The sequence below is a fragment of the Strix uralensis genome, chromosome 3 (assembly GCF_047716275.1).
Source record: "Strix uralensis isolate ZFMK-TIS-50842 chromosome 3, bStrUra1, whole genome shotgun sequence".
NCBI lineage: Eukaryota > Metazoa > Chordata > Aves > Strigiformes > Strigidae > Strix > Strix uralensis.
The window spans coordinates 92,907,807-92,927,067 of NC_133974.1; the positions used below are offsets into that span (position 1 = coordinate 92,907,807).

The following is a 19,261-nucleotide window of genomic DNA, read 5'->3' on the forward strand; positions in this document are numbered from 1 at the left end:
CCCAGCTAGATCCAGAAAAGGATGCCTGTTTACCAATTAAACTGAAGGCAAGAGCTGACTTAGTGTATTCCAGCCAGAAGGCAGTTAATTGATATTTATATACCTGATTGTTCCAGTAGTCAGTAATACTTAATTATGTATTTCTATTTTAATATAATCATTTCTATTTCAGTGTAGTGTTTTTACTGCTTTGTAGAAAATATGTGTTAATATGTGTGATTAGCAAAATTGATGATATTTCACAGTAGTTTCATTTACGTATTTTTATCAAGTAAACATAATAAAGTGAATAGTTTTTTTGGTACTTGTCCTTTTATCATTACAGAATGCTGAGGCCTGGAACAATTTATCAACTGCTTATATCAGATTAAAACAGAAGTAAGTACTTCAAAAGAATTAGAAGATACTGAAATTTATAATATAATAAATAATTGGGATTTCCTTTTTTTGACATTGAATTTTCTATTATCATGTTAACCACATGATAAGAATAAATCCATGTATTTTGTAATTCTGATCCCTTCAGTTCTCTTTCCCAGGTTGGATCGTTGATAACGGATTTCATTTTACAGGAAATAGTTTCATAAGCTTTATACAAGTAGCAACCTCTCACCCTACACTTACACTTCTTCCTTGTTAAAAGAATTTATGATATAGCAAGTACAACCAGTGCAAAGCGTTCATATCAAAGTTGGAAACTAATTTGACTATGAAGTTAAAAAGATAAGTCCATTTCAAGCACACTATATATTCAGCCCTATGTCAATTCATACTGCATTAATCTCAGTGGATTTAAGGGAAAAACAGGCAGATTATTTTTATATTATGAAAGCAGATGGAGTTCTGCACACATACTAGCTCGCTTGTTCTTTTCCCTCCAAATTAACAGTTATTGCAATAAGCTTTGACATAAATGGACTGCCTTTCTTATTTTGTATTTCAATTCTATGTAATAAAAATTACTTGTAGACACAGAATACCTGAAAGAACTTAATACTTAAGAATCTTCACATTATAACTTGTCCTCATGGCTACAAAAGAATAAAATAAATTTTTAAAAAGCTTACTTAAAATCTAACATCAGTTTAAGTGGTTGTGCAGTCAGGAGGCAAATTACAAAAGAGAAAAAGAATAGAAAATTTACATTAAAGGGTAAATCAGTAAACATATGAAGGAAATGTGGGAAGTAATACAAATGAATTGAAGAGATGGTTTGATATGCTAATGGGAACAGGAGGGAGGAGAAAATGAAGGTTAGAATAACTACTCAGGACTAAAAAGTAATAGAGATTGCTTTAACTTTTCAGTAGTTACTTTCATCTTCAGCAGTGCCTTGAGAATGCATGTGATAGATTGCTCCTTTTGCATGAAGTTCAAAAGGGTATGTCATGCTCAGTGTACTAGCTTATGCTTGTTTCATAAAAGTATCTTTAATCAAAATAACTTTTGTCTGTTCATCTAATACATTACATCTAATGCTGAGAAACTACTGAGTGAATAGTTTCACTTTATTGATTTAATTTTATTATTGTTAATCTACTCTTGTGATTTAACATGCTAAATAGGTATAAAACTTGTAACCTATTTGATACTGTATCAAAGACAGTAAAGGGGGGCATGTTTCTGAGCTTGCTTTTCCACAGGAATCACACAGGAGAGGAATATGTATACAGGAAACCTTAAGTCAGTATTACATGCTGATACCTGAGTGTGGCCTGTATTGGAATCTTCTTTGATTATTTGTGTAGTCGCTTACAGATCAAGACTGTGTGTGAGTTAGTTTAATCCACTTTCAAAGCAGAGGATATCCATAGTAGTGCACTTCAGTATAATTTATTCTGGGGAACTCTAGCAGCGGTGAAAGTGTAAACTCTTATCTTTTCAAGCCTGATAGCAAAAAAAAAGAAAGTGAGGGGAGGATTAAAAAAAGGAAACCAAAAATAAAAATACTTAAGTTAATGGTTTTCTTTTGCTTCCTCATCACAATCAAGCTTTACTCCAACCAGACTCTTAAATCATTCCCACTCAAGGATTGTGCATTTGGGTAAGGTTTAGCAGAGTCTCATACAACAGACAAATATAAACTGTGTAAGTCTTCTTGAAAAGTGTATGCAAACAACTTGCTGACACCCAAATGAAAGGTGTTTTGTTGGGGCTTGGGTTTGTTTGCTTTTTAAGAGTCCACACATTTTGTGTATTCTGAATTTCCTCCAGAAAAATTAATTGTGATGAAAACAGACTCTACTCTTTGATTTACCAGAAAAACTCCTCTGGGTGCCAGGAGGCCTTTGAAATCTAGATCTCATATTTCTCAGAACAAACTGGGACTGGCCCTCTGTCCTTTGGGTGAAAGATTCCTGATTTCAGAGACAGGATGACGCACTGGTACTGCCTACTGTTTCCTGTTTGGATATGAATTGGTTTAATTGTTGCCCTGGTTAAAGATACTCCACCTTTATATGATTTATTAAATACATAGGGGATTTATTTTGAGAACCTAGAGAAATTTATCAGTGTAGTAAAAGTGATGATTTGAGGAATACAATGTCTATCCCAACCCTCTGGTATCTTGTCTACATTTCACAGTTTCATCTGATTGGCATCTGCCCTGCTGATAACTTATGCACTTTTTTGAGAAGATGGGAGAGATCATACAGGCTAATCCTGCAGATGTTGAAGAGCAGTTTCAGAAACAGTTTCTTAAGGTGACTGGGGTACATCAGTCAGCCAGAGCATCTTCTAGCCTGTCAGAGAGCTGTGGCAGATCCCAGCTTCCATTGTAACAAAATCCACAGAGGAAGGAGCAGGTCTCTGTTCTTTTCTAATATAATCTATCAAAATTGGGGTCTGAAATCTCTTACTAAGACTTAACAGTGGAGGACACCCAACTGTTAGTACATTTACTCAGCAGCATCACGTATATCAGTGTATCAGAGAGAAAAGGGGAATGAACATGGGAAGATCCTGCCTGTGGACTATGCTGTTGTAGCTATGCCAAATGACCTGTTTTCCTTCAATAATTTTGCTCTATCAGTCAGCTCTCTTCCCATGTATTTGGAAACTCTTTCAATGCTGTGGGCTTAGATTGGCAGTTATTTACATTTTTCCCTGACCCAGCCATTCCAGACTTGTAATGGCCTGATCCACTAGTTATATATTCTTTTTCCTGGCTGGGATATTTACGCTCTCCCGGACCCTCTTTTTGAAACTCAACCAACAATTTCTTTCAGCTTTCTTTAGAGACAGCACTTTTAACAACTCACTCAAGCAATGGAGCAAGTGAACTGCAAATTTTCATAACAAGCCATCTTTATATGATCTTTATTAAGAAGAGATTTATTGTCATACCTCCTTAAAGAAGATTTTTACTGGCCTGGGAAAACACTGTTTCAAGTTTTCATTTAAAGGAATTTATTCCTTTGTGTTTTTTCTACATATCATGACTGTCCAACTGACAGTAAGCTTCAATCTCTCAAAGTTCTAAGAACACTATCATTCTGATTCACTCACAAAGCTTTTTTTAAAGATTCAAATTTATTGCAACTTTTGGCAGTACATTTAAGCCTTACCAACATATGCTTCATTAAGACTTCTTACTCCTGTCTTTCCTCTGGCAGCACTGGTTGCATGTTGTACAGGAGGTCATACCTCTGTAAACTGTAGGTCAACTGCTTTCAGCCCATATTCTTGATTTGGCTGAACTCTCTTACGTTCCTTACCAGAGAATGCTGTTATTCTTTCCTTTAGTAAGGGAATGGTAGAGAGTTGCCTGCAGTGGATGCATGTGAAAAAAAATAAAGATACTTCCTGACTTGACAGTGACTTTATAGGAATTACTCTGTCCACCTTTATTCTACAACACTTTCTCCTGCCACTATGAGATGGTTGACTGGGCAGCACCTTTGGTGAAGGACCCTAATAGCGTTTGGGGCCACTCTGACACATTTGTACTGAGCAGCGTAGCATCAGGGAACAGAGAGTGCAAGTAAAGCTTCCAGTGACATAGGAAAAAAATGGTTGAAAATACTGGGCTTCTGTGCAATGTGTATGCATGTTTACCATGTGCAAATGTTTAAAATAAATCACAAAAAGCTGTTACTGTTAAGCAACCTTCCTTTGTGTGATGAAATGAGTCAATATCATTGTGCATCTGCCATGAACTCATGATTTTTAATTTTTTAGTGTGTGTTACAGATGAAGCATGAGTAAGATTGTTTTCTTATTGTTCCAGTTAAAAATTGAGGAAAGAAAATATTGACATAGATGGCACATTTATAATGAATTTTTGTCAAAATGTAATTATGAGAGCTAACATAGAAATTACCTAGTTCAGACTCTACAGAGTGTACTGTGGAGTGAACTGATATAAAGTAACTGGCAAGAGAGATTAAGGAATAATCAGTATTGTAAATCATGAACAATAACTTTTACATTGCTCTGTTTGCTAAACTTGATTTTTTAAATAACCAGCTTTTTAGATGATACAGTGCCAACTGATTTTAATATAGAAATCTTCTCTATTAAATCTTTAATATAGAATCTTCTTTTCAATTCTTTTTTATTATTGATTAGAATCAAAGCATTTCGAACCCTCCAAGAAGCTCTCAAGTGCAACTACGAGCACTGGCAAATATGGGAGAACTATCTTCTCACCAGTACAGATGTTGGAGAGTTTTCAGAAGCAATTAAAGCTTATCATCGGCTCATGGATTTAAGAGAAAAGTACAAGGATACACAGGTGGGGAAGTTTTCATGTTAAATTGTCCTACAAGTTAATTAATTTTTCTTGTGAGAAAGAGATTTGTTCTGATCATGGTATTAGTAATGATAGTACACATACCAGTGAAGTTATGTAGGTAAGCCATTTAATTTTTTGAGATCTGGACTGTAAGACTAAGTATTTTAAATTAATATGGACAAAAAGGAAAACCTTTGCATCCAGATTGCCTCAGGATTTGTGAAAGGACATATATGAGCCTTGTAGTTTTAAGATCTATGCTTAAATAAAACACAGTGCATAACCCCATCTTTCCATATTGTTCCTGCATATCTTAGTATCAGAAATAATATAAATTATTTAGTTTAAATAAAGTTTTTTCCCATGTGTTTGCAAATTCCACAGATGAGCCTTTGAAAGTGAATTATGTTTCATAGATTGAGTGCATTACAGCCAGAATATTGATTCTTAATAATCGAAATGAAGAAAAATGAAGGAGATACTTTGCTCATCTTTCACTGTAGTTCAGTTAACTTCTGTGTTTGTAAATGTACCCTCTGGACAAAACCCAGAGAGCCTACTTTAACAACTTCATCTGGGATGTTACCTTGCCTAAAACCAGGTCCTGATCCAAACAGGGTTCTGTACACTCAGTGAAAACAGCAAGGTGAACCTGAAAGGCAAGCTAAAAAATCCCTTAGGCAGAGTAGTGAAATAGCTCCAAAAGCTGTTTCAAAATTAATGGATCTGGTTGAAGAGCGTATGAGATCTTAGGGAGTTTATGTGTAGTACCAGGGTAAGAGGACCCAGCTGCTACTGGTCACTGATTGCGGATGTTTCTTCTCTTATCCCATAAAATGATGAAAAATAGCTTTCCTGGGTCTTGGGAGTTTGAGTCCAGCAATGAGGAGAGAGAACAGATAGAATTAATTATGCACGCAGAAGCATCTCATTTGTTCATGGGGGCAGGGATATTAAAAACTTTTTTCATATTACTTTTTAATAACAAATTGTACATGAGTACAATACTCACTAAGGAGGAGCACCTCCCCTGTGAGGGCAGGCTGAGAGAGTTGGCGTTGTTCAGCCCAGATAAGAGAAGGCTCCAGGGAGACCTTATAGTGGCCTTCCAGTACCTAAAGGGGGGGGCTGCAGGAAAGGTGAGGAGGGACTTACTTTTTACAAGGGCAGGTAGTGATAGGATGGGAGGTAATGGTTTTAAACTGACAGAGGGTAGATTTAGATTAGATATAAGGAAGAAATTCTTCACTATGAGGATAGTGAGGCACTGGAACAGGTTGCCCAGAGAGGTTGTGGCTGCCCCCTCCCTGGAAGTGTTCAAGGCCAGGTTGGACGGGGCTTTGAGCAACCAGGTCTAGTGGAAGGTGTCCCTGCCCAAGGCAGGGGGTTTGGAACTAAGGTCCCTTCCCACCCAAACCATTCTATGATAGTCCATCGTGCTTATCATTCTAAATGTCCATTTTAGATATTTTGAGATGATACAGACTCCTATATGTTTTGTCAAATTTTATTCAAATATGGAGGATATTGCTTGCACCAAATTTCTATTTTTGTTGTATAACTCTTTTTTCATCTTGTTCTCATGCAACTTCTATAATTTTTACAGAAGTATATATATGCTGTGTATGCTAAATTTTTTTTTGCATCCTAATTTTAACTTTGGCCTCTGATATGTGAAGTGCTTTATGGATTTCATCATAACTTCTAATACAGTCTCTTCAATTAGAAGAATTTTTGCTACTTGGCCAAGAAAAACCTCAGAGCCTGATTAAAGAATTTCAGAAAGGCTTTAATCGATTATCTTACAAGGAAGAAAAGAGTATACCCATAGCAAAACAAAAAAAGCACATAAAACTAAAAGCTTCTGCTGAGATTGTTTATAAAGCTCACCATTAATTTCTGAGCTTCTCCCATTTGCCAGCTGGCCTGTTTTAAATAGAGATGCTCTATAACCCTCTTGTGCAATTGTATTTTAACAAAGTATAATCATGGTACATGAGTAAGTGAAAGCATACACCTCTGTTTCCATCCAAAGCAGATGATCTTCTCTCAGGTTCTATTTTGTATTTGTAGCCATCATAGATTTCAATTGATAGACTACTAAACTAGATGACATAGTGGTGAGAAAGAAGGTAGGAATTTAAAAATCTGGAAAAATAAATATGCACAGGACTGGAAGAAACAAGTTGAGTCATTGATTGCAGTTCTTTGTGAAAACAGAAAGCCAATCACCAATCACTTTTAGCATAATCATTGTTGCAGAATACTCCTTCTGAGACTGAATGCATCAGAGGGTGCAACTGAATACATAATTCGAAATGTCCTTGATTTGAGTAGTTACATAAGATTTTTATTATTTTATTTCAGTATAGTATGAAGTCATATTTGTAAATCACTTAATTTCTTCTAGTAACAGTAAGGCATTAATATCTTCATTTGTGATTTCTGTTAGGCCATTGCTGTGTTTTTGTGCCAGACTTCTTGAGTATAGAATGCAGCTTTGGGAAATTTTGCTTCTAAGCTATTCTAGTTATTTAACGATGTCATCCTTGTGGCAAAGGTTCTGAGATGAAGATATCACGAGGCTTGAAGATATGTATGTACAGATTCTGCAAACAGAATTGAACAAGGAAAACCTGAAGGGCTGTTTTTATAAACAAGCAGCAAGGCAATAAAAGATTACAGCAAGGACATCCTTTTGAAAGTCTCAGTTTCCTCATATTCCCCTTAAATGTTATAAGCGTGCTTTCTTACCTTCCTTACTAGTTCTTAAAATTCTTCAAGTTCCCATATTCCTTTTAATGTTTATGAACCTATGGAGAAATACATCTTGAAAGCATTTAATATAGATGTTATGTAATAAAAGATAAGGGCTCACTGAATTATCTGTAGTTTCAGCTAGTATATCAGTCACTAAAAATGACCTGAGAATAAAACCTTACCTGTTGTCATCATCAAATTAGCCTCTGAATTATTAGTCTGAGGTTGTGAATATACCTGAAAGATTTCTGCAACTGCTAATCATACTACTTTGCACATGCATGCTTGTGGAGACAAGCAATCTTTTTTTACTTGGAAAGTTGCAGTTCTGTGAATAGCAAAGTTATTTTGTGGGTGGAAAAGCTGTTTTGCTACATTGCTTTCAGATCAGATCTTCATCCTGTGCTGTCAAAGAATATGAATTCAGAAGTATGGACAAATGGTTCCTCTCTGCAATTCTGTGTTCTTGAGAATGTAGCAAAGTTTTTCTGTTACCCTTTCCATCAAATATCATTCTTATTTCAGCAGTTCATATTGCCAGACTGTTTCTAATAAAAAGCTGCAAGAGCATGTTCCAAGGAGACTTTGAGGAGGAATTAAAAATTTCTGTTTCTTTTAAGTAGCTCACTAATGACAACTGTCTTTATAATAAAGCTTTAATTTGGGAGGGGCATAAGGAGACCTCATAGACTGCAGATTTGTCATTTTGGATCTGATATTGAGGGTTCTCTTCTTACTTGAGCACTGTCAAGTTTGATTAGTATTAGTGAAGCTTCTAAAAATGGTTCAGCCAAATGAATTTTTACATGAAAGGAGCTGTTTGGAGAACAATCGTGGAACGAGATTAACTGATAGCAATCACAGCATTTAAAAATGTCTGGGTTTGTTTCTAAGGTTTTGTCCCATGGTGGTTTTTGTTCAGTTTTTAGTAAACACATATTATTCACAAAAGCAAACGAAAAGGAGGAATGCAGATTGTGTGATGTCATACTAAACACAAACTCTCTGCACAGTGGTCATATGGTTCATGAAAAGAGTCATTAAAAAGAACCAAAAAAAGCTCTACTGCTTGCATGGGATCCTGGGCAACAGAGCATTGCTTTAGTAGTTTAGTATGTATGGCAGTTTAAAATCTCTCAAAGATATAAATTAAAACTTAACACTTAAGACAACTGTCTAAAACGGAAAGCTCTGTTACACTGCTAACTTTTTGATGATTAGCACAATTCACTTGCAATTTGAAACAGCTTTATTTAACAGTTGGGCAAAGCCAAGTAGTGTTAATGATTCATTACTGTTTAATGGACCCTTTAATCTGGGCCTTCACACTAGTTTTATTTTAACTCCTGTAGTGCTAATGTTTATATGATGAATTACAAAAAAAAAGAGATAGATTATGGTGATGAAAGTGTAAGCAAAGCCTGAACTCTGTAGGAATATGGATAACTTTTCAGTTGCTAAATCCTACTGACTGAGGAAACTTTTTTTTCATGTGCAAACAAAGTATCATTGGCTTTAAAACTCTTCATAACTATACATGTGAACCAACTTTCTGGACTTGAGTAACAACTTTGTTAAACTGAAAAATTGATTGAGAAGTCATACATGTACGTATGAATCCTCAGGACCAGTTCTAGTTCCTTTTCAAAAGAGAACGTAGTTTAATGTTCCTTCTTACACCTCTTTTATGGTTTTTATTACAATGCTGTAGTAATGGAAATATCAATACTTGCTGGTGTTTTTCTAGCAAATCATTATAGAAGACCTGATTCATTTAATGATGGGTTTTAGTCCCTTAGATTCCAAATCACAAATGTAGTATGAATTTCAGAACTCTTGGACTGTTAATAGTTGATCATATTTTCTATTATGTTAAGTGAAAATCCAAAGAAAAGAAAAAAGGAAAGGAAAAGGAAAAGGAAAAGGAAAAGGAAAAGGAAAAGGAAAAGGAACAGGAAAAGGAAAAGGGAAGCCAGTGTGCCATACCATTTTATAAGGGCTGTACTGTTATGGTTTGGGGGAGCTGTTTAGCTGATGTTCAGATGCTACTATGATTTCATATTGATTCTGAAAAGATACCAGGGAGATGTATATTTTTTTTTTCACTTTTTCTGTTACATGGATTTATTTCATAACATCATCAGCCATTTTGATTTATCTGGGCTGTTTTGCCAAAGATTTCCTGTGTCTGATAAAACTCTTAATTAATTCATGGGAGTCATTCTATAGAAGAAAAGTTGTTTTAGGAAAATGACATATCACAAATACTAAACTACATTTGTTTTTATTTTAAGTGTAATATACTTTGATACTGTCATAATTTTTGCATTACTTTCTGCCAGAACTACATCTTGGTTTGTGAGGACGCACCCCTGTCCTGCTTTTAGTACATTAGTGGTATATTTGTGTGGTTTGGGGCTATTCACAGATCATCTTTGAAATTGGTTTTATTACTGTCTTGATATTAATATTGCTGTTAATGTAATTTCATTGTAAGTATTGATATCATGAGGACAAAAATGTTGAAGCATTAAAGTTGCCAAATGGTAGCCTCACAAGTTAGGAAGTACCAGCATGAAGGTGTTTGTATACCCTTTACTGACCTGTCTTAAATACCGACCTTATGAGACTTCAATTTTTTTTTTCATTATTTCTTCCCCAGTCTCTGTGTCTCATGCACTACACAGAACGGGTAGTTCTCACTTAATAAGACACAGCTTTTCTTGGTTTTATTTCCTTCTGATTCACCATATGATCCAATGTCTTAATTTACACTTGCTGTTTTTCATTTTATGGAGAAGGAACTGAGGCACAGAAAAACTGTTCTCTAATTCATCAGTGTCCAGTTTGGGACACGAAGACTCATGGTTTTTTTAGGGACACTTGGTATTATGTAGCATTTCATACATTTCACCAGCAGCTGCACGTGCTCAGCATTTCTGCAGGTCAGATGCCACATACTCCAGCCAGTGACTCAGAAAGTATGGCCATTAAATGAGTACTTGTAAAAAGTTTGATTGAACTGACTTGACTAGAAATTCACCAGAAGTGCAGTAAACAGTTTCCCAAGGTGGTATTCAGTTGCCTCCCAGTTTCCATCTCATCCACTATACATCTTTCAGTTTTCAGTTTCTGCAGGTAGTTAAATAGAGAATTAATCTGGTTCAGCCTGTTTACTGATCTTTTCATAACTGTATTACAAGGTGAATATATCTTTAGGGTACTGCCACAATTTCCTATGCCATTCTTTTTCACACTAGCCTGTCCTGTTAATCCAAATTTCTTTCTTAGCTCTTTGGCTTTATCTTCACCAACCGTAGAGTCTTACAGATGAGCTTTAAATTAGTTGAATTACTCCCCTAATAATGTATTTCTTAGTAAATTCTGTACTTTTGTCATATGGTATTTGTATTTTACTGAATCACTAATAGAGACCAAATATTACATATATCATTATATATACTGATGTTGATTTGAGTTGAAATAAAAACTCTTTCCTGCTGCTTTTTTAAGGTGCTGGCTATTCTGGTCAGAGCAGTAGTGAATGGTATGGCAGATCGCACTGGAGAGGTAGCTAGTGGATTAAAAGGAAAATTGCAAGAGCTCTTGGGCAGAGTGACTTCACGAGTGACAAATGACGGGGAGATCTGGAGACTTTATGCCCAACTTTATGGAAATGGACAGAATGACAGTGGTGAAGATATTGAAAAGGTAAATGTTTTGTGAGGTATATGGTTTTATGGATACACACTTCTGGTACAAACCTTCTGTTCTCTAACAAACTATAGTGCTATGGTAAGACATGTTCTTGTTCCAGACATGTTTTGCTTTAGTGTTTCTATAAGCTTATTTTCTGCTTTTCATGTTCCTACAGCACACATTCTTACTATCTAACAGGAGCAAGACATTTTACATCAGTTTTTGTGGATTTTTAAAGAATATCTCTCTTTTATCAGTATTTCATTTTAGATCATCCGATCACATCATATGTGCAATGTCTTGGATTTGCATTCTGAAACTTTTCTTGGCAGCAATTGAATGTCTGTAATCTAATAGTGGTGTTTTGTGGGTATTTTAAATTTGAATCTTTGATTCTGAAGATAAGATATTGCAGCTTCTGGAAAAGAGGATCTTAATGGCATGATCCAGTGGCATCATAAGCCATCTATATTCTTCTTTGCAATCACTAAGGGAAAATGCACTTAGGATAGTTCCCAGAGTAAAAGTGCTTTGTCCTTATTTAAGGACACTTGTCTTTTATGAAATGGAAATATGTTGAACCATTGGTTTCTCTTTACCCATCTCTGGTTTTGCTATGTTCCATCTCTCGTTTCTATCACTTCCCAGGTAATCGAGTTGGTTGCATTTCCAAAATAACCACTCTGCACTGCTAAAAGTGTTTACTTCGTTGTATGCTGGAGTGTGCTTTGCATTTGGTATTAAATTTCCAAAATTCAAGTAGCCTTTCACACCCCAAAACCACTTACAGGTTAACAGATATTACTGAAGCTGAAAATACACAAGGTCAACATTCAGTATGTGTTTCCTAATGGGGGTATGCCTTTGGCCTGGGCAAAAATGTCAGTCTGGAGGATTGCTTGTTGCTTGATGTCAGGCATATTAGGCATATGGTCGGGCCTACAAATTGTATGCCTGTGGGGTTAAACTTATAATTATTGGGGCCTTGCTCATTGTCTTCCTCTTTATGCTCTGCCCTGTGAAATGCCTTGTTCAGTCCTTGCCATTGTCCACCTCCAATTCCTGCCTTTTATCCTTCCCTATTTTTCTTTACAGCTGAACAATAAAAGGGATTTGGCCTATTTAGAATTCAGAAGTACAGACACTGCAATATCCTGTAATATATCCTCAAATTCTTACTCAGACATGCAAAGTAGCAGAGGCCCTGTCTATACTATAAATGTAATTGTTTCAGAATCTGGTTACATCACAGTATTTTTCACTAACCCAGTTAAAAACATGGTTTCAATTTGTAGAGTAGACAGGACTTTAACTGTGTTTCCTAATCAGACTGGTTATGGAACATGCTTAGGTCTAGCTTGCACTGCAAAATGCAATGATGTTTATAAATACTTAAGGTATGCTTACGTGTGTATCCAAGTATCCTGGTATGATGGTACCATAGATATAGAACATGAAAGAGCAAAACTGCCTACAGCCGCAGCATATATTAATTTACAGTTTAAAAATTAATTTACCATACAGTAGGTAATCACTGGTAGCTTTAGTGATATTATATTATAAAGTAAAAATGTTAAAAACAGTATTTATTGGCTTCACTGCCACAAGCATCACCATGTGTCAGTTGGATATTAAGTGAATATATCTGTAGAAAAATTCCAGATGTATTGTTACAGTTTTCCACCCACATTTCTTATGCAAAAGGTTAATGAATTCTGAAAGGGCATTATTTACTATATTGTGGCATCACAGGACAAAGAGATGGGAACACATCTATCATAGTGTCATGTGCCTCCTTACAAACGTAGGGTTTGGCCTTTAGTCCATAATGTAATACCTTATTTAGTGCAGATTTAATTATATTTAACCAATTTTGTCCCTGACATTGCATTTGAAAGGACAACCTCGTATGTCTGACTATTGTAAAGGGTGGGCTGGTTGTTGGGGTTTTTTACCTTTCTGCTCTGCTGCTGTATCTGATGTCGTGAATCACTGGAGTCTACAGTTACAATTCACAACAGTGCTTTGTAAATTGAATCTAAGTCAGACGGAGTTTACAAGTTAGGTGTGTAAAACTATTGAAGTGTTGGGTATGTGGGTTTTTTTCTTTAGCTCAGTATATATTTACTCTTACACTTTTATGTATCCGACCTGTCACCTCATTCAGTACTTCATTCTTTCCTATGCTGAATGCAGTTCAGTCCCCCTCTCCCACCAAGGAATCTTTCCCACCTTCAAGTTTCCTGCTGATCCATACCCAAGCTATGAAACCCTTCTGTTCCTTGAACTTTCCCCAGATCGTAACTGTTTCCTTCCAGGATAAATCCAGATTCAAGAAGTGCAAACAAACAGCCCACAAGACTTTGAATTCTTTCCTCTCTCTGACATCTGTCAGCAAAACCCCCCTAATTTGCTGCTCTGACTCAAGACACGTGCAGTCTGAAATCAGACTGCGGTAAAAACTGTTGTTCCTTCTCTTGGAAGTTGTTGCCTCTGCTGGCTAGAACTACTACCAGTTATAACCTAGGTTATTGTGAAAAAAATTAATTTGCTCTGGTTTGACTTAATACACCTTTACTGCAATTTATAGCAGCATGAGCCATTCAGTCATCCATGCCATACTGATTGGAACTTCAGTGGGAGAGAGAAGGTGAAAGCTTCTGGGGTGACGACCCCCCAGTTTAATCTGCCTTTGTTCAGCAACCAGAAATCTTTATTGTGCTCATGTATATGTACCACATGGAAAGTTTTTAAAATGATATTTAAACTCTTTAAAAAGGTAATTGAAAAGTTGTCATTGAACCAAGGCATGTAATTTCCGGCATGTGTTTGTTTCATATTTTTGATGCTGTAGAAACGAAACAAAACTCAAAAAGCAAAATTTAATTTATTTTGCTTAAATTTTTCATTTTTTTTTTCTTAATGGGACCCTCCTTCCATATTGTTTACATTTATTTCTCCTGTTCACACTGAGAACCAGAGCAGTATAGCAGCTAATAGCTGTGTCTGTAAAATACATTATTCGCCAAGAATACATATACAGAAAGAAAGCTTTGATGTATTCAGTTATAATTTTTTTAGGTAAAAAATTGCTGTTCAAAGTGTGAGTACAAGTATTTTTCTGTTATTCATGTGCATTTAATTATGATGACTTGGCAAACATGGGTCACATCCATCAGTCTAGACAGATTTTAAAAAGATAAAAATTAGACACGTTACTTCATATGCCTCTTGTACTTGAGATGCAATATTGGCGAAGAACATCTGTGTTACAGCTGGTGCTTAACGTTGCAGAGAAGGACACAACTCCAGCACACAGGAAATCAAACATAGTAAAGATATATTCATTTTCTGGATTGAGCATTGATTTCATAGATACTTAAAACTAAATTAGTCTCCTAGTTTATTTTCTCACATACTGATCATTTTTTTTCCTCCTTGCAGTCACTGCAGTGTCTCACTAAGGCACATAAATGTGAAATTCAATCAAGTGATTGGGAGAAAGATGTTTCTTCTTTTAAGGAAGTGGTGAAAGGAGCCATAGAGATTGCACATGGTATGTTCCACCCGAAAAGAACTCCTATTATTCATGAAGAATGTAGCAAATTTTTATTAAGCTTAGTAACAAAATAATATTATACTTAATCCATTATATTTATTCCTACTATTGGGAGTCCTTTAACAGAGAGCATCACCCTAATAGTGCATACAAAACTATACTTGGAATGAGGCAGAAATTGTGTTGGGTGAGTCAGTAAACATATGACTGGTAAACATGGAATCAGTTAATTTCATGGTCTAGCAATTTCATCATGCACTTGAAAACGCATCTATAGTTCATCTCAGTCCTCAAACCATCACATAAGTTTGATTGACTCTGCCACTCAGGAGATGGACAAAACTTAGACTCGGTAAGACCATTCATTGTGCTGTGATATTTGTGTTTAAGAAGGACACATATACCTATTGGGTTTAGAGTTATCTTCTCAAAATTACTTGGCATTCTTTTTCTCTGTGTTTTTTTGGGGGGATATGACATTAAAAAGATTATCTGTGGAAAGTGTCAAGATTTTAAATTAAATGTTGCTTAAAGATTATTGCTATAGAGGTAATGATTTTTTTGTTTTGGCATCCTTTTCTTCTGTGTTTGGATTCTAGTGGCTATAAAGTGCAGCAAGAACAAATCTAATCATCAGGAAGCTTTGCAGATACTTTCTTCAGCTCGGCTTAACTTACGTGGATTGTCATCCAAAGCAAAGGTAGGAATGTTTGAGAGGTAGGAATTCTTGTTTGAAAGCTAGGAATCTTTGTTCTGTTGCCAGAAACCATTTCTCTGGTTTGAGTCACATAGATCACACAATACCTGCCTGATCCAGTGCATCATCAGATGGATATACACCCTCTATGCTGTTAAGGATTCCAGTTTTAAGTAGACTTTTATTTCCCTTCTTCCTGCTGGGCTTTGACCGAAATAAACCTACTAGTCTTAGAGATATCATTGACATTTTAGAGTAAGTTAGAATTTTACTTAAAATGTTGGGCAAGCAGACTCGAATGTTTGGAAGAAATCAGTCATTTCAAGTACGGGTTCTTATGTGAGAAGTCATGGGGGAAGCAGGGCAGTCTCAGAAAGAATGGATGTAAACCTGCAGAAAGGACCAAAACCTGTCAGGACTACTTCGCATCACTTGAAGTGTTTTAAAACTGGGTTTATTTATTAAAAGAGGGAACTAATTTTTACTAAGGTTTTCATGGATACCCTACCAATTCAGATATTAATTCATCTGAAAATGTCACCATGTTTGAATCATACATTTGGTTTTTGGAGTTGTGCCACCATAGCCAGACACCTGAAGAGCCATGTCTGTTTCTGCACCATCATTATCCTAGTTTTACCCTTCATCTTACAATATGAGACACAGCCATTGTTTAACTGAGGACTGATCTGGAATACGTTTTCATTCAAAATACATTTAGTGTCTGAAAAAATTATTCTTCCTGGCTGTGTGTGGGGTTTAGTAAATGTGAATTACAGAGCATAAGTTTTATAACATGTGTGCTTGTGTTACAAAGTGTTGATCCATCATCAGTGTGCTAAACTTGGCTCACGCTCTTTTAAGTCCTATAATTTTATAGATAAAAGCCTAGGAAAGTTGTATAAGCAGACACAAGCTGGCTCTGTAACTGTGCTGTTAAATACTGGCATACATAAGTCTTCGGAATGTGGTGAAAAAAGCCACAACGTGTATGTTTTGTTGTGATTCACAAAATGCTTTTAAAAACAAAGTGTATAGACTGAGTATGATTGTAGTGAAAGCAAGACTACTTGACATAAATGATACAAATACAAGTACAGGTGGTTTATATTATGAAAGATCATGCAGTATCTGAAAGATTAAGAATAGGTGAGTCTAGTAAATTGTATTCTTAATTCCTGAAGGCACTAATTAAATTAACATCTGTATTACTGGCAGATAATGGTGCCTCTAAGTTTTATGGCACTTCTGAGAAAACTGAAATGTTAAAGATAAAGCTGTTAGTATGACCTCACTGTTTTTGCATACTTTCCAAGATGCCATCTTATTTTTAATTTGAAGTGACATTGAATTTCCAAAGCGTGTTGTAGTTTAAAAACTCAGTCATCTTCTGTAAGATCCTATGCACAGTTTAGCACTGTTTATGCCTGTACAAGCTTAACTGCAGCATCTCCTTTTGCTGCCTTGTGAGTCAGTATTAGTGTGGGGTTGTTTTTTCTTTTAACAGAGAAGAGCACTTAAAAAATGAGCTAAGAGCAGACTCAGTAGTTAAGATTTCAGAAGGAATAAAGGAACTTTGAAAGTAACTTTTAAAAGCTGAAATTCCAAAATGTTGCAGTCAGGACAGGCAATTGGAACAAATCAGTAGTTTTTGTACAGGTGAAACAATGTTGCTTTTCAGACGTCTCACCTCTCCTGGGATATGCATCTCTGACATTCAAGCTCCTGTGTTGTGCCAGACTCATGATGCACCCACAGTCTGCTGAAAGCTGCAACTTGAAAATGTGTTGTTAATGGGATCCTTTCTGTACAGAGCTTTCTGGGCAGGCACGTGCTCTGGCAAGTAGCATAGTGGGCTCTCTTCTGCCTCTTGCCCCCATGCATCATTCGGATCTGACAGGTGGGGTCTCCGAAAACGAGAAAGGTCACGGAGCTGTATCAGAAATGCAAGAAATGTGGGTACTGTTGTGGGGAAACATGGGGCACAAAGCCCAAAGAATGATGGTGCGTGAAACTTCCCCAGGCTGCATCAAGTTGAATAGATCTCTTTAACTATGAAAGGGAAAAAAAAAAAAAAATCATCCTGATTTATTTAGCTGTCTTAGCCAGAAAGAACCACTTTTCTGTCACATTCCCAGTGTGAGGTTTTTGGGCAGAAATTCAGTGAAGTTTCTGTACTTGTAGCAGGAACATGTTCCTATTTTTGTGTAAGATGTTCCTTTGTTCAGTGACAACACTGTTCTGAGACACATTGAAGATCTTGGTTAAGGCCTTTTAAGTACATTTTTGTTTATATACATATCTGTATTGTCCCATTATGTTTTGATGATATAATGATGTACAGATGTACTCCAGAGCAACTTTTGTTTTCTTGGTTTGTTTTTGTATCTAAATGTAGGCTTTTCATTTGTGTCAAATGAAGTGTGAATCACTCTCCCTTTACATAATAAAGGGGAAACATATGTTTGGGTCCACCACCACCACCATATTTCTATGGAGTGGTACCTCACACAGCCTCGATATTACTCGAGTCAAATGACAGGTCCTGGCCTTGCAGTAGCAACATACTATCTCAGGGCTTTAGACAGTCGTTCAGCCTTCTTCTCCCTCATTTTCCCTGTAAGTACATGAAGATTATGATTGCTCATGAGTTAGCTGCTTTGTGTTTCTGTTAATGTCTTAAGGTCTTTAAGAAGAAACTATTTTTATTATTCTGTAGTGTTTTGTTTTCTCTTGTATAACTTAGTTACACACAGATGAATGTCTCCACCCATGCATGTCTTGACATCAAATGTTAAAACATACTTATTTGAGGTTTTGGAAAAAATAACGCAACAGAATATGACATTGTGGAAAATGGCCATTAAAATTCACAACTACTAATTTATCAGCAGGTGGGTTTGTGAATGACAGTGACAGTATGTGTAATGCTCTTCTATTTGAGTTTCACAGTAAAGTTCTTTACTTTTGATGGGATCGGAGTCAGTGTAGGCAGTCAGGTCAGAGTGTGTGTGTGTGTGTGCGCGCGCACCTTCTGTTTATTAGCCACAGAATGGCCTTTTTAAAGAGAGAGATACCAGCATAGGTACCAAAAATACAAAAGGCAGGATAGTGGTGATGAGCTTCCTGTATTCTGTCTCTATGCTTAAACAGAGAAACTGTATGTATATTTTAAAATAATGTATTTTTTTTTGTCATGCAGCAACTTTTTGTTGATGTAACAAGTAATGAGGTTCATGGTGAGATAGCTGATGAGGTGACGACTATGGACAATATGATTGCTGAACTTCAAGAACTGAGCAACCAGCTGAGAGACCAGTGCTGACATACAGACCAGATTTTGTGACAGGAAGACAATAATGACATGTTTCTTTTGCCACAGCTTTTGCTGATGAAATGGTAACAATTCTAATGCAACAACACTCTCAATAAACATTTTTCTATACAGTGCTGTTCTTGTGGCCAGCTTTCTTCAGAGTTCAGCCTGCTTTTTAAGATTCTTATCAGCTCTCTCTGTCTTAAAGTTGTGTGTTTTCGTTCCTCAGGCCCAGATTTTCTGCAACAGAGCTACTTGTATTTATAAGGCGATTATTGGGGATTAGTTCTGCCTGGCTGCATCACACCCAGGCGCCAGGCCTCCCTGGGACGCCCCACCTATGTTGCAATTGGGGGACCAGGAGAGGTGCCAAGGGCGGGAGGAGATGGACAAGCACGCAGCAGAGGCGGGACCTGGGCCCAGCCTGTCACCCTCCGCAGCGAGGCGCACAACCAATCGGAGGGTGCGTCTGTCTGCCGCTGGCCAATCAGA

At 36.5% G+C, this 19,261-nt stretch overlaps 1 protein-coding gene across 1 annotated transcript in view; it reads left to right on the forward strand.

Moving 5' to 3' along the window:
• TTC27 (tetratricopeptide repeat domain 27) overlaps window positions 1-18,900 on the forward strand; it is a 143,132-nt gene extending 124,232 nt beyond the window's left edge. Inside the window, exons 15-20 of the mRNA XM_074863362.1 lie at window positions 326-378; window positions 4,573-4,738; window positions 11,012-11,209; window positions 14,642-14,753; window positions 15,356-15,456; window positions 18,656-18,900. Of these exons, the coding sequence (XP_074719463.1) occupies window positions 326-378; window positions 4,573-4,738; window positions 11,012-11,209; window positions 14,642-14,753; window positions 15,356-15,456; window positions 18,656-18,778 (753 nt within the window). The 3' untranslated portion in view covers window positions 18,779-18,900. The remainder of the gene's footprint in view (window positions 1-325; window positions 379-4,572; window positions 4,739-11,011; window positions 11,210-14,641; window positions 14,754-15,355; window positions 15,457-18,655) is intronic.
• The last annotated feature ends 361 nt before the right edge of the window (window positions 18,901-19,261 follow it).